The sequence below is a fragment of the Eumetopias jubatus genome, unplaced genomic scaffold, assembly GCF_037043125.1.
Source record: "Eumetopias jubatus isolate StellerSeaLion01/CBP00866 unplaced genomic scaffold, mEumJub1_p1.0 scaffold_3, whole genome shotgun sequence".
In the NCBI taxonomy this organism is placed as follows: Eukaryota; Metazoa; Chordata; class Mammalia; order Carnivora; family Otariidae; genus Eumetopias; species Eumetopias jubatus.
The window spans coordinates 138429435-138442382 of NW_028274809.1; the positions used below are offsets into that span (position 1 = coordinate 138429435).

General features: G+C 33.1%; 1 protein-coding gene across 5 annotated transcripts in view; it reads left to right on the forward strand.

Annotated features, from left to right (window-relative positions):
• ZC3H13 (zinc finger CCCH-type containing 13) overlaps positions 1-12948 on the forward strand; it is a 92957-nt gene that overhangs the window by 30929 nt on the left and 49080 nt on the right. For all 5 annotated transcript variants that reach the window (XM_088021842.1, XM_088021844.1, XM_028105389.1 and 2 more), the window contains exons 6-8: positions 1501-1640; positions 2239-2399; positions 8255-8452. In XM_088021842.1, the coding sequence (XP_087877968.1) occupies positions 1501-1640; positions 2239-2399; positions 8255-8452 (499 nt within the window). The remainder of the gene's footprint in view (positions 1-1500; positions 1641-2238; positions 2400-8254; positions 8453-12948) is intronic.

The window sequence follows — 12948 nt, forward strand, 5'->3', positions numbered from 1 at the left end:
TGTGCTCTCTCTCTCTCTCTCTCTCAAGTAAATAAAATCTTAAAAAAAATTCGGTATCTCTAATCATTTTATCTAGTAAAAGCTTTATGTCCTTAAATATTTAGTGATTGCTTTCTGACTGAAAAATGTGGTTTAGTGTATTTTATATATTTACTGAAAAATTGTCATCATCTTCTATTAGGTGAGTAATCAATTGAGTTACACAGTTAAAGGCTATATAGCTACCCTCTCAGTTCCCAAGCATATAAATGGATAGTTGGCATTATAATGTATTTGGTCTATGCATGACAATGATGTTCATTTTCTTTTCTTTTTTTTGAAAGATTTTATTTATTTATTTTGAGAGAGAGAGAGATCATGAGCAGAGGGGAAGGGTAGGGGGAGAAGGAGGCTCCCCACTGAGCAGGGAGCCCGATACGGGCCTCCATCCCAGGACCCTGAGATCATGACCTGAGCTGAAGGCAGACGCTTAACCGACTGAGCCACCCAAGCGCCCTGATGTTCATTTTCTTGTGCTTTAAGCAATCAAGTAGAACTACCTTTCTTCGTTGTTTTTTAGTTTTTCATTTTATTTCTTTACCCCAGGTTAAGGAATGGTGATCTTAAGTGCTAAAAGTATCGTTTGAGAAGACACTTCAGTTCCTAAGCAGTCAAGCCCAACATTGTCATGTGTTGGGATAGGAGTCACTGAAATTCCTTCCTCTAGGCTTTTTGGCATTATAGCAAATGAGGGTGAGAGGTTGGGTGGCAATGCCAGTAGCCACTGAAAACTTCCGCATATTGTGATGAAATAGCTCTGCACACCATTCTTTCTTTCCTTTTTTTTTTCCTTCAACCAAGCCATCATATTTTTTTCATTGGAAAAGGTGAATGGAAATAAAGGCGTAGTATCATATCTGTTGAGGAGATAGGCAGTTCTGATCTAAGGAACCAGTACAAATCGCTTATAATGGAAATGTACAGCTCCCTCAGACATTAGCTCATGTACACATTAGTATGAAATTATCAGACTTTAGTTTTAGATACAAATCAGTTGTGTCACTAGTAAAAAAAGAATATGGAAGCAGTGTAGGACACCTAATGTAACCTTCATTTAATACTAATGAATTCTTAAAGTCAAGGAGATAATGAAATCACATCATATTCAGGATGAAATATTGAAGGCTTTGGTATCTTTAATATTTACAATTTACTTGTTAGTTTTTAATTGTATCTTTTAAAAATCCCGTCTCCTAACCAAAATCCCAACCTCAGGCAACCCAAAACTACTTTCAGAAAATCCAAGAATCTTAAAAATGTTTGGCTTTTCATAAAAAAATCAACCATATTGATTTTAATCCTTTATAGAACCAGTACATATTTTATCTTTAAGAAGTATGTTATTCTAATGAAAGAATCTACCATTTTAATTTGTATAAAATTTACTGGAAAAAAATTTCTCTAATTTTTGGTATAGATAATTGATAGTTTCTGACAAGTAATGTAATTTTTATTTTAAAGATTCTGACAATGGAGATATTAATTATGATTACGTTCATGAGTTGTCATTGGAAATGAAGCGTCAGAAGATACAGAGGGAATTAATGAAGCTGGAACAAGAAAACATGGACAAGAGAGAAGAAATTATTATTAAAAAAGAGGTATGCTGTTTATTGAAATATGTTAATTAGCATCAAATAAATGGCTATTGATCAGAGAATTCATTAGCTCTATCTTAAATTGTATTAGGATATTGATACACTGATCAAATTATTGTATATCAACTACATATATGTCAATCATTTAATCTTCACATTATTATATAATAAATATGAAATATTTTTGCTTTTGAACAGGTAAAAAACTGAGGTGGTATTGCGTAGAGTTGCCAGCTAATTTAAATAGGATTTGAATCTATGTATGTCTGTTTTTTAGGCCTAAGCTATTTCTAGAATACTTGTTTACTTTCTAAAGGGTAGAAATGCAACTTATTTGAATATAATTTGTGATTTTTCCGAAGAGGTTTTGAAGTTTTATAATTTTAGTTTGCTTTATTGATATTAGTGTTAAGTTAGGGCAGTTAATTATCATATTGGTTAAAAGCATGTGTTTAGGAGTCAGATTAATCATGGTGTCTGTAATAGCACTTAATATTTCATCTGAAGTTTGGTATATTTTAGAAACACCTACTTTGTTGTCTGATTATAACAGCCATGATTGAAGGAGTTTCTGAATTGACTGACTGAATTCTTTTAAAAGGTTTCACCAGAAGTGATTAGATCAAAATTATCTCCATCACCTTCTCTAAGAAAATCAAGCAAATCTCCAAAGCGAAAATCAAGCCCTAAGTCATCATCTTCAGCAAGCAAGAAAGACAGGAAGACAGCTGCAGTATCCTCACCCTTATTGGACCAGCAGAGGTCAGTAGGGTGGTAAATAATGCCAGAATGAAATAGCTTTTTCTGAAATGATACTCAAAAGAGTTAGTAGATGACAGAAGGGTACTTTCAGTATGTAATGTAAATTTTTTTCTTCTAAAAAAAGGTACAAAAAGTTTAAATTTAAAAGAAAATTATACAGAACAATGAAACAGATGTCTGTGTCCCACCTACGTATGCTTCAGAGCTTTTTATTTTTTAAGAATAAAACATAATACATATATATCCTGTCTTTCCCTCTTGAATTTGTTTTTGATACTTGTGCATGTGTTTTTATACTTTCATATGTATTATTTTTATCTGTTTAATCTTAATACTTGTATTAAAGCTTTGCTTCTGCAACTTTCTTTTTCACTTAACATTTTTTGTATTTATATTGATGTATATAGCCTTTTTTTCATTTGAGTACTTATACTATATTTACTTTTCTGCTATTGAACATTGAAGTTGTTTTCAGTTTTTCACTATTACAAGTTATACACAGTGAATGTTCTTCTTGTCTCCTTGTGCACGTGGTTCTGAGATTAGATTCTTTATAGCCTATATATAGCAGTATGAAGATATTGGAATTATTCCAGTAGCCAGTTGAGGAAATAAAAATAGAAATAGGAAAATATGATTACATTGAGGGACTAAAAATAAGACAGAAGACACATTCCCACTTAATGTCACTCTATACTATTTAAATTTTGTTTTAATTAAAGCACATATACTAATTTTCTTTAAGAAAAAAACCTAAACCTCTTCCCAACATGTGACCAGTTGGCAAACTGTTTATCTGAACCCACAAGGAAACATATCTGTCTTCTCCCTTTTAGTTTCTAGAGGCTTTAACCCTACAGACTCCAGGTACCTTCTGCCTAGATTATTATATCCTACTAACTGTGTTTATTTTATCCAGTGCCACTCCCCTACACACATAAACATTTTATTTAGCAGCCCCAACCTATTCATTTTACAGATGTTGTGAGAGAAATCTTGAAAGAACAATTCCAGTTAATTTACTATGCCATTGAAAAACTCAGTGGATTTCCATTCTGTTGAATAAAATTCAGATTCTATTTTTTTTAAAGATTTTATTTATTTATGAGAGAGTGCACGTGTGTGCATGCATGCATGAGTGGTGAGAGGAGCAGAGGGAGAGAGACAGGCAGACTCCGCACTGAGCAGAGAGCTGGATGCAGGGCTCAGTCCATGCAGGGCTCAATCCCAGGATCCTGAAATCATGACCTGCTGAAGTGAGAGACTTAACTGACAGAGCCACCAGGTGCCCTAAAATTTGTATTCCTTAAGATGACATTTATACTTTGATCTTTTCAGTCTTGTTAATATTTTTGTCCAGTTTTCTTCTTACCCTCTTCCACCTTCAGTTCTTCAATGTCCAGCTCAAATTCTGTCTTTCCATTAAGTTTTTCCATTTCTCTTTATTGAGCATAATTTCTATTCTTTTTGTATATCTATCAGATTTTATTTATACCTCCCTCTTAATATTACTGTTTGCATTATATTTTATCTGTGGCATACATATATTAGAACCTCTGTTAAACTTAAGTTCCTTGAAGATTGGGATCTTGGTGGTTCATTGTTTTTTCTCCCCACTGCACCTACTTTGCATAGAGCTTTGCATTGTATTAAGACACTCTGTAAAGATGACTTGATCCTCTCCTTTGCTCCTGGAATTGAGTAAATGTTGCAAAGAAATATGGAAGAAGTGAATGATAGATCTATGTGATGGCATCCACTTCATTTGTTCTTGTTCTTTTATCCTCTTGGCTAACCAGTTAAATAACTATTCCTCAGTTCCTTCCATCCATTTCCGAAAAACAAAACAAAACAAAAAACAAAAACCAGCATACCAGAAATACCCTTCTTTTGTTTCCTTATCCTTTCTGTTTATAAAATCTTTGAAATTTAATCTCTTTGTAGAAAATTTTGTTAACTGTTTGGATGAAGGGTTTGTTTGGATGAAGGGTTAGTTGCATCTTGTTCTTTTTCATATAGTCTTCTCTTACAGCTTTATTAGTAATTCATTTATCCTCTTATTATTTAGCAGGAATAATTGCTCACCTTGATTTAATTAGTATATTTCTTGTATTCTAAGAGTTAGCATTTCTTTAGCCATGCAGTTTATACATTGTGTAGTGTGTGTCAGATCATCAACTTCTGGTTTCATTGTTGAATCATACTGTAAGCTGTATGAAGGCATATTAAGCAAAAAGTAAGAATTAGAATTTCAGTTAAAATTCAGTAGAGTGTTGTAGCAATGCCAGTAAGTCATCTGAGGTGACAATCAGGTAAATAGGCTCCTTGGTCTTACGTTGTTATCATATTGGGTAGTCAGCGTAATTACAGACAAATTGAAATTCATACTTCTCCCTGAAAGCTGGCTGTTTTCTTTGATGTTCATTGTGAGATATATCCTGATAGCAAGCTTTAGGCTAATATGTGAGATACAGTGTGGCTTAGATACATCAGCAAATGTATTATCTGTTCTGTCCATCTACATTGTCTCTTAGTTTTTATTAAGTAAATTTTTCTTTATAGCTCTTTGTACAAAGATGTACAAAGTTGGGGTGCCTGGGTGGCTCAGATGGTTAAGCATCTGCCTTCGGCTCAGGTCATGATCCCAGGGTCCTGGGATCGAGTCCCGCATCGGGCTCCCTGCTCCTTGGGAGCCTGCTTCTCCCTCTGCCCCTCTCTCTCTCTCATGAATAAATAAATAAAATCTTTAAAAAAAAAGAAGATGTACAAAGTTGTACAAAGATGTACAAAGTTGTACAAAGTAGGTCAAAAGCTGTTCAAAAGGAGTAGTTTTAAGGAGAGAGAAGGAAAGGATCTAAAAATGGTAGAAGTAGATAATTGAGCTCTATGTCACAAATAGGAAGTAGGTTCTGCCAATAAAGAATAATCAGTTGACTTAAAAAAATGTTGAAAGATCTTGTTGACTTCAGAATGTGCAAAACCAATTTTGACCCATGTAGTTGGAAGGCACTTGAAATCTCATATTGTAACGTAATTGTGATTTCCAACTACCCATATTTTTGAAGGTAATGTGAAGAAATTCTGTACTTCAGTGAGTATATTGGTGTAATCCTGGTTGTTGTAATAGCTCAATCCCAGAATGTGAGTTTAACGCTACAGAAGTTTATTTTTCACTGAAGTAAAATCAAAATGGGTGTTCTGATTAATACATTGCTCTCCTATCATAGAGATTCATTAGCCTAGGCTCCTTGTGACATTGGCTCCACTTGGGTTTTGGGGACACCAAAAAATGGAATGTGCAGAGAAAAAAATTAATTGGAGTATTGCTCTTACTTGGCTGAACAGTTTACAATTGCCTGGAGTATGAGAGTCTTTTATTAGTTAGGCCTGGAAGTGGTGTATATCACTTCTACTCACATTTTTTGGCCAGAACTTGGTCACTTGGCCATACCTGATTTCAAAAAAGTCTAGACAGTATGGTTCAACAGTGTGCCAAAGACAACATTTAGTAAATACCTAGCTAGTCCCTGTCACAGGAAGTAATGTAAAAATACAGTTCGTATCAAGAATTCCTCTATTATTTTATCTTTAGAATAATTTTTAATAGATACTACTGTTTTTGTCTTTTAAGTGGAAAACATTTAGAAATGCAGGCATTTATCACTTATCTGTTAGATACATTAAAAGTTTGAGTTATCTCATAAATATGTAAGGAGATATGTGGCTAGTAAGGTTCATAGCAGGAGACAAAAGTGAAAAATAGATTTGATTGTACTTTAGTAACTTCTGACTTGCTACATAGCTAACCCTACCTACGATAATAAGAAATAGGGATAAGGATTTTCTGAATGCCCACTGAGTCCATTGATTTTATACTTTTATCTTTTTAAAATTTTACCAGCAATTTTGAGGAAGATGCTGTCCATTACCTTTTCATAGCTAAGGAATCGTGGGATTAGAGACATCACGGTTACAGGAAGTAAGTTCTAGGATATAGACTTAGGTCATCATTTATAAAAACTAATAGAGATAGTGAAATGAGTAGCTGGTGAACCAGATACATGAAAAGAGAGGGCTGCTTCAAAATTCAGCACCAGACTAAACAGTGTTGGAAAAAACAAGAACAAGTTTAATAACAATTTAAGAACAAACAAAAATAATAATAAATTCATAATTTTAGTACAATCTGAGAGAATAATTGCATTGACATGATGAGACCAGTTGACACGAAAATTAAAGCAATCTGTGAACAAAGATATTTTGGGAGAAAAACAGTTTTTAAGAAACTAAAAATGGCAGAATAATGAGATTGCCAAATTTGGAACAAGTAGAATGAGTGCTGCTTAAAAGAATTAGTGAATTTGAAGACATATTTGGGATATGAGAAAGCAAAAGGAGAGATGGAAATAATAGAAAAATAAGACATGGAGGAGAGATCCAGGAGATGCAGTAACTATAATAAAGCTAACCATAGAGACTTGGGCCATTTGGAGAATTGATGAAATAAAAATTTTTTAAAATTGAACTGAAAGAGTTAAGGTTTTAGATTGAAATGGTTTACTGAGTTCTGGAGAAGGTTAAAAAAAGAAAACCTAAATATATCTTGGTGCATTTTTTAATTTCTAAAGAAGAATGTCTTATAATCATCCCAGCTGAAAAACTGGGTAACACGCATGGGGAAAAATAAATGGACTCTCTTTGTAGTTTTCATCTGCAACACTAAATGTTATAAAATATTATAACGATATTTGTAGAGCTCTGAGGGAAAAGGTTATCTAACACCAAAATGCTGTATTCAGTCAAATGACTGTGCAGATACAAGGTAAAGACAATTTTGGATATATAAGAGGTCAAAGTTATACCATTTGGATAAAGTTATTTAAAGTGCCAAATTAAAGAGGCTACTCTACACCCAGTAATCACTTCTAGGTAGATTAAATGTGAAAGGTAAAATTCCCGAATTTTAAGGGACTATTTTTAGTCACTGTAATCTTAGTGTTGAGAAAGATTTCTTAAACAAGACTTAAAGATTGGGACGCCTGGGTGGCTCAGTCCTTGAGCTGCCTTCAGCTCAGGTCGATCCCAGGGTCTTGGGATCAGGTCCCACATTGGGCTCCCTGCTCAGCGGGAAGCCTGCTTCTCCCTCTCCCACTCCCCCTGCTTGTGTTCCCTCTTTTGCTATCTCTCTCTGTCAAATAAATAAAATCTTAAAAAAAAAAAGACTTAAATGTTTAAATAAATGTTTACTAACAGTGTTTAGGATTTCATTTATAGATGATGTAATTTTGCATTCTTTATCATAAAAATGGAGGCCACCTAAAAGATTTACCAATCTGAAACTGTTTAAAGAAGTTATGGAGCATCTCTATTCTATGAAATTTGATACAGTCTATAAAAATAATTATCTACATCTGTTTTTTGTCATAGAAAAGATAACCCATGCTATGTTTAGTACAAAAACTTTTACAAAACATTATAATAGTATTGGAGGAGGGAGAAGAGACATAGAAAAACTGTGGGCATATATCCAAGGTGTTAACAAGGGTTATCCTTGAGTAGTGGAATCATACATCTACTTTTCTATATAAGCTTTAAAAAAATTCAGTTCATGCAGTTTTCTTGTTATTTCTATTTCTGAAAGACTCTCTTCCTACACCACCTCTATCTTTCTCAGAAACCTGTCCTTTAAAATTATATAAGTGGCAAGTTAAATTAATTATTTGCTCATTTCTGTGTATTTTTTTCCTGGGTATTGATAATATTTTTTAAGTGTGCTTTGTTAAAATGAAAAAAAATACCCATTTGACCTTCCAAAAGTATCTGGACCTCTAATGATAGCTTTGTATTACCTTCAGGAATTCAAAAGGCAACCAGAGTAAAAAGAAAGGACCTCGAACTCCTAGTCCACCCCCTCCTATACAGGAAGATATTGTTCTGGGGAAAAAATATAAAGAAAAGTATAAAGTAAAAGATAGAATAGAAGAAAAACCAAGAGATGGAAAAGACAGAGGACGAGATTTTGAAAGACAAAGGGAAAAAAGAGACAAGCCAAGGTAAGTAGGATTGTATGTTTTTAACAATCTTACTTTTGTAGAATCTAAAATACTCACTTTTCAGAAGCTTTTTAAGGCATCATTGTAGTAGATTTTTTAGTGTTTTAAAACTCTGTGTATTTAATAATTCCCATGTTGAGTTAGGGATAATTCAGTAAACATTACCTTAACATCATAAAATAATGAAATTTTTTATCTTAATCGTTAAGTGTACAGTTTAGTAATGTTAAGTATATTCACATTGTCATGAAACAGATCTCCAGAACTTTTTCATTTTGCGCACCTGAAATTCATCTGAATATTCATTAAACAACTCCCTTTCCCCTCCTCCCCTAGTACCCCAGCCTCTGGTAACCACCATTCTACTTTGTTTCTATGAATTTCACTACTTTAGTAGTCATATAAATGGAACCATTTTGTTTTTTTGTGACTGATTTATTTCACTTGGCATAATGTCTTCAGGATTCATCCATGTTGTAGCATGTGACAGGATTGCCTTGCTTTTTAAAGCTGAATGATATTCCACTGTATATCCATTTCCCTGTTGGACATATGGGTTACTTCCACCTCTTGGCTATTGTGAATAGTGCTGTGGTAAGCATAGATGTGTTAATATCTCAAGACCCTTCTTTTGATACTTTTGGATATATACTCAGAAGTGGAATTGCTGGGTCATATGATAGTTCTGTTTTTAATTTTTGAGGAAATTTCATACTGTTTTCCGTACCAGTTGCCTCATTTTACAATCCCATCAACAGTGTACAAGGGTTTCAATTCCTCCACATCCTCACCAACACTTGTTATTTTCTGTTTTTTTTGGACAGTAGTCATCCTAATAGGTGTGAGATGATAGCTCATTGTGGTTTTCGATTTGGCGTTTCACTGACGATTGGTGATGTTGATTATCTTTTCATATGTTTGTTGGCCATTTGTATATCATCTTTGGAATAATGTCTATTCTCTACCCAATTTTTAATTGAGTTATTTGATTTTTGTTCTTGAGTTTTAGGAATGTATTATATATTCTGGATATTAACCCCAAATTAGATATATGATTTGTATTTTCTCCCTTTTCATAGGTTGCCTTTTCATTCACTCTGTTGATAATGTCCTTGATGCACAAAAGGTTTTAGGTTTGTTGTGATACCATTTGTCTATCTTTGTTATTGTTACCTGTACTTTTGGTGTCATTTCCAAAATATCATTGCCATCTCTGGTGTTATAAAGATTTTCCCCTAAGCTTTTTTGTGTAGGAGTTTTATAGTTTTAGATTTTACACTTAGATTTTTAATCCCTTTGGAGTTAATTTTTGTACATGGTGTAAGATAAGGGTCCAACTTCATTTTTTTGTATATAGATAACCATTTTTCCCAGCACTCTTTTTAGAAAAGACTGTCTTTTCCCCATTGAGTGGTCTTGGCACCCTTGTTGAAGATCATATGGCCATATGTGCAAGGATTTATTTCTGGACCCCTCTGTAGTACTCCACTGGTCTGTTTTGTCTTTATGCCAGTACCACACTGTTTTGATTACTTAGCTTTCTTACATGTTTTAAAATGAGGAAGTGTGAGTTCTCTCACTTTGTTCTTCTATATGAAAATTATTTTGACTTATTTACATGTCCCTTGGAATTTTGTATCAATTTTTGGATGAATTTTTGTATTTCTACAAAGAAATGCCATGGGATTTCAATGGCGACTGTGTTGAATCTGTAGGTCCGTCTCAGTAGTATGGACATCTTAACAATATTAAGTCTTCTAATCCATGAGCATGGAATGTCTTTCCATTTATATGTGTTTTCTTTAATTTCTTCCAGTGATATTTTGTAGTTTTCAGTGTACAAGTTTTTGAACTCCTTGGTTAAGTTTATTCCTAAGTGTTATATTCTTTTTTTATGCCACTGTAACCGGAGTTGTTTTCATAATTTCTTTTTCAGATTGTTCATTGTTAGCCTATAGAAACTAATTTTTGTGTGTTGATTTTTGTGTCCTGCAATTTGGCTGAATTTATTCTAACTGTGTGTGTGTGTGTGTGTGTGGTGGGTGTGTGTGTGTGTGCATGTGCATGCACATGCATGCATGTAACCTATAGGGTTTTCTATATGTAAGATCCTGTCATCTTTGAATGAGGATAATTTTACTTCTTCTTTTGCAATTTGAATGCCTTTCATTTCTTTTTCTTGCCTATTTGCTCTGGCTAGAGCTTCAATACCACGTTGGATAGAAGAGATGAAAGCAGGCATCCTTACTTTGTTCCTATCTTAGAAGTTTTTAGTCTTTCACCATTGAGTATGATGTTTGCTTTGGACTTTTTCATAAGTTGCTTTGTTATGTTGAGATAGTATCTTTCTATTCTTAGTTTGTTGAGTGTTTTTACCATGAAAAAGTGTTAAATTTTGTCAAATGTTTTTTTCTGCATTTATTGAGATGATCATGTGACTTTCTTAATTCTTGAACCATTCTTGCATTCTAGGAATTAATCCCACTTTGCCATGGTGTGTAATTCAATTTACATTGAATTTAATGTGTCATTCAATTTGATTTGCTTGTACTTTGTTGAGAATTTTTACATCAGTATTCATCAGGAATATTTGTCTAGGTTTCTTACAATGTTTTTGTCTGGCTTTGCTATCAGGGCCTCATAGAATAAACTTGGAAGTATTCCCTCCTGTTTAGTATTTTTGGAAGAATTCCAGAGGATTAGTGTTAATTCCTTCAAATGTTTGATAGAATTCTCCAGTGAAACCATGTGGTCCTAGGGTTTTCTCTTTTGGGAAGTTTTAGATTACTGATTTAATCTCCTTCCTCATTATTGGTCTGTACAGATAAATTGTTTCTTAAATGAGTCAGTCTAGGTAGGTTGTAGGCCTAGGAATTTATCCATTATTTCTAGGTTATTCAGTTTGTTGATATACAGTGTTTCATAGTATTCTCCTGTAATCCTTTTTATCTCTGGCATCAGTTGTATTGACCCACTTACCTGATTTTAGTTATTTGAGTCTTCTTTTTTTCTTCATCTAGCTAAGGATTTGTCAATTTTGTTATCTTTTCAAAAATCCAACTTAGTTTGGCTGATTATTTCTGTTGGTTTTCTGTTCTCTATTTTGATCTCTGCTCTAATCTTTATTATTTCCTTCTACTAGCTTTGGATTTCGTTTGTTCTTTTTGCAGTTTTTTGAGGTGTCAAATTAGGTTGTTAGTTTGAGATCTTATTTTTAATGTACACATTTATAGCTATAAAATTATTTTTAGCACTGCTTTCGCGGCAGCTCGTAAGTTTTGGTATGTTGTGTTTTCATTTTCATTCGTTCCGAGGTGTTTTCTAATTTCCCTGTGGCGTCTTCTTTGACTCATTAAGAGTGTGTTGTTTAATTTCCATATATTTGAGGATTAAATGACATAATGCTTAAAAAACACTCAATAAATATATTCTTTATTTTCCTACTTTAATAATAAATTGCAGTATAATATTTAAAAATGCCTTTCTGTTTACAGGTTTTCACTTGTGCAAATTGAGTTCTGTTTTTCTCCATTGTGATCAGAAAAGATACTTTGTATGATTTCAGTCTTCTTAAATTTGTTAAGACTTGTTTCATGGCCTGAAATGTGGTCTGTCCTGGAGGATATTCCATGTGCACTTGAGAAGGGTGCATATTCTACAGCGGTTGGGTGGAGTGTTCTTTATATGTCTGTTAGGTCCAGTTGATCTGTAGTGTTGTTCAAATCCTCTGTTTCCTTATTTTTCTGTCAGTTAATCAACATTAACTTTTTGGTATAAATGGAATTATATAAAAGAGCCAGCCAGTGAAAGAGCTGAAACCCTTCTGATAATCTGTTCATTTTAAAATTAACATTGTTTCAAAATTTAAAGTTAAGTAACTGCATTAACTAATTTAGTTTCTTTGTATTTTTATAAATTCTCATAGCCAGTTTTTCCTCTATTCTATAACAGTAGTACTTCTTAAAGATCTATTTTCAAAACTGACAAATTATAAATTCTTGATTTTTAAAATTCATTTATTTAGTGATACTTAAGAGCAAAAATTTTTTAAAAAATTAACTTGAAGATAATATTTTTGTGGTTCACAAGATTTATGAAATGCATGCAGATTTAATAGGGATGCTTTTCCCCTATCCATTTTTAAAAATTGGTTTTCAAATTTATTCTTTCATGAAATTAATATTTCCTCAAGAAAAAATGTAACTCTTTAGAGGGCTCTCAAAGAAAATGCACAAGCCTTGAAGTTAATACAAATAGGAACTTGTATCTTGGGTCTGCCAATTACATGATGTGAGACCCTGAATAAGTTGTTTTCTCTGAGCTTCTATTTCTTCAACTGTAAAATATGCATGATACTGCCTCATAGGGTTGAGGTGAGGATTAAATGAGATAATGCTTTAAAAAATAAGCAGAGTACTTAATAAATATACTCTGTCTTCCTACTTTAATGATAAATTAGAGTGTAGTGATATTTAAAAATGTCTTTCCATTTGCAG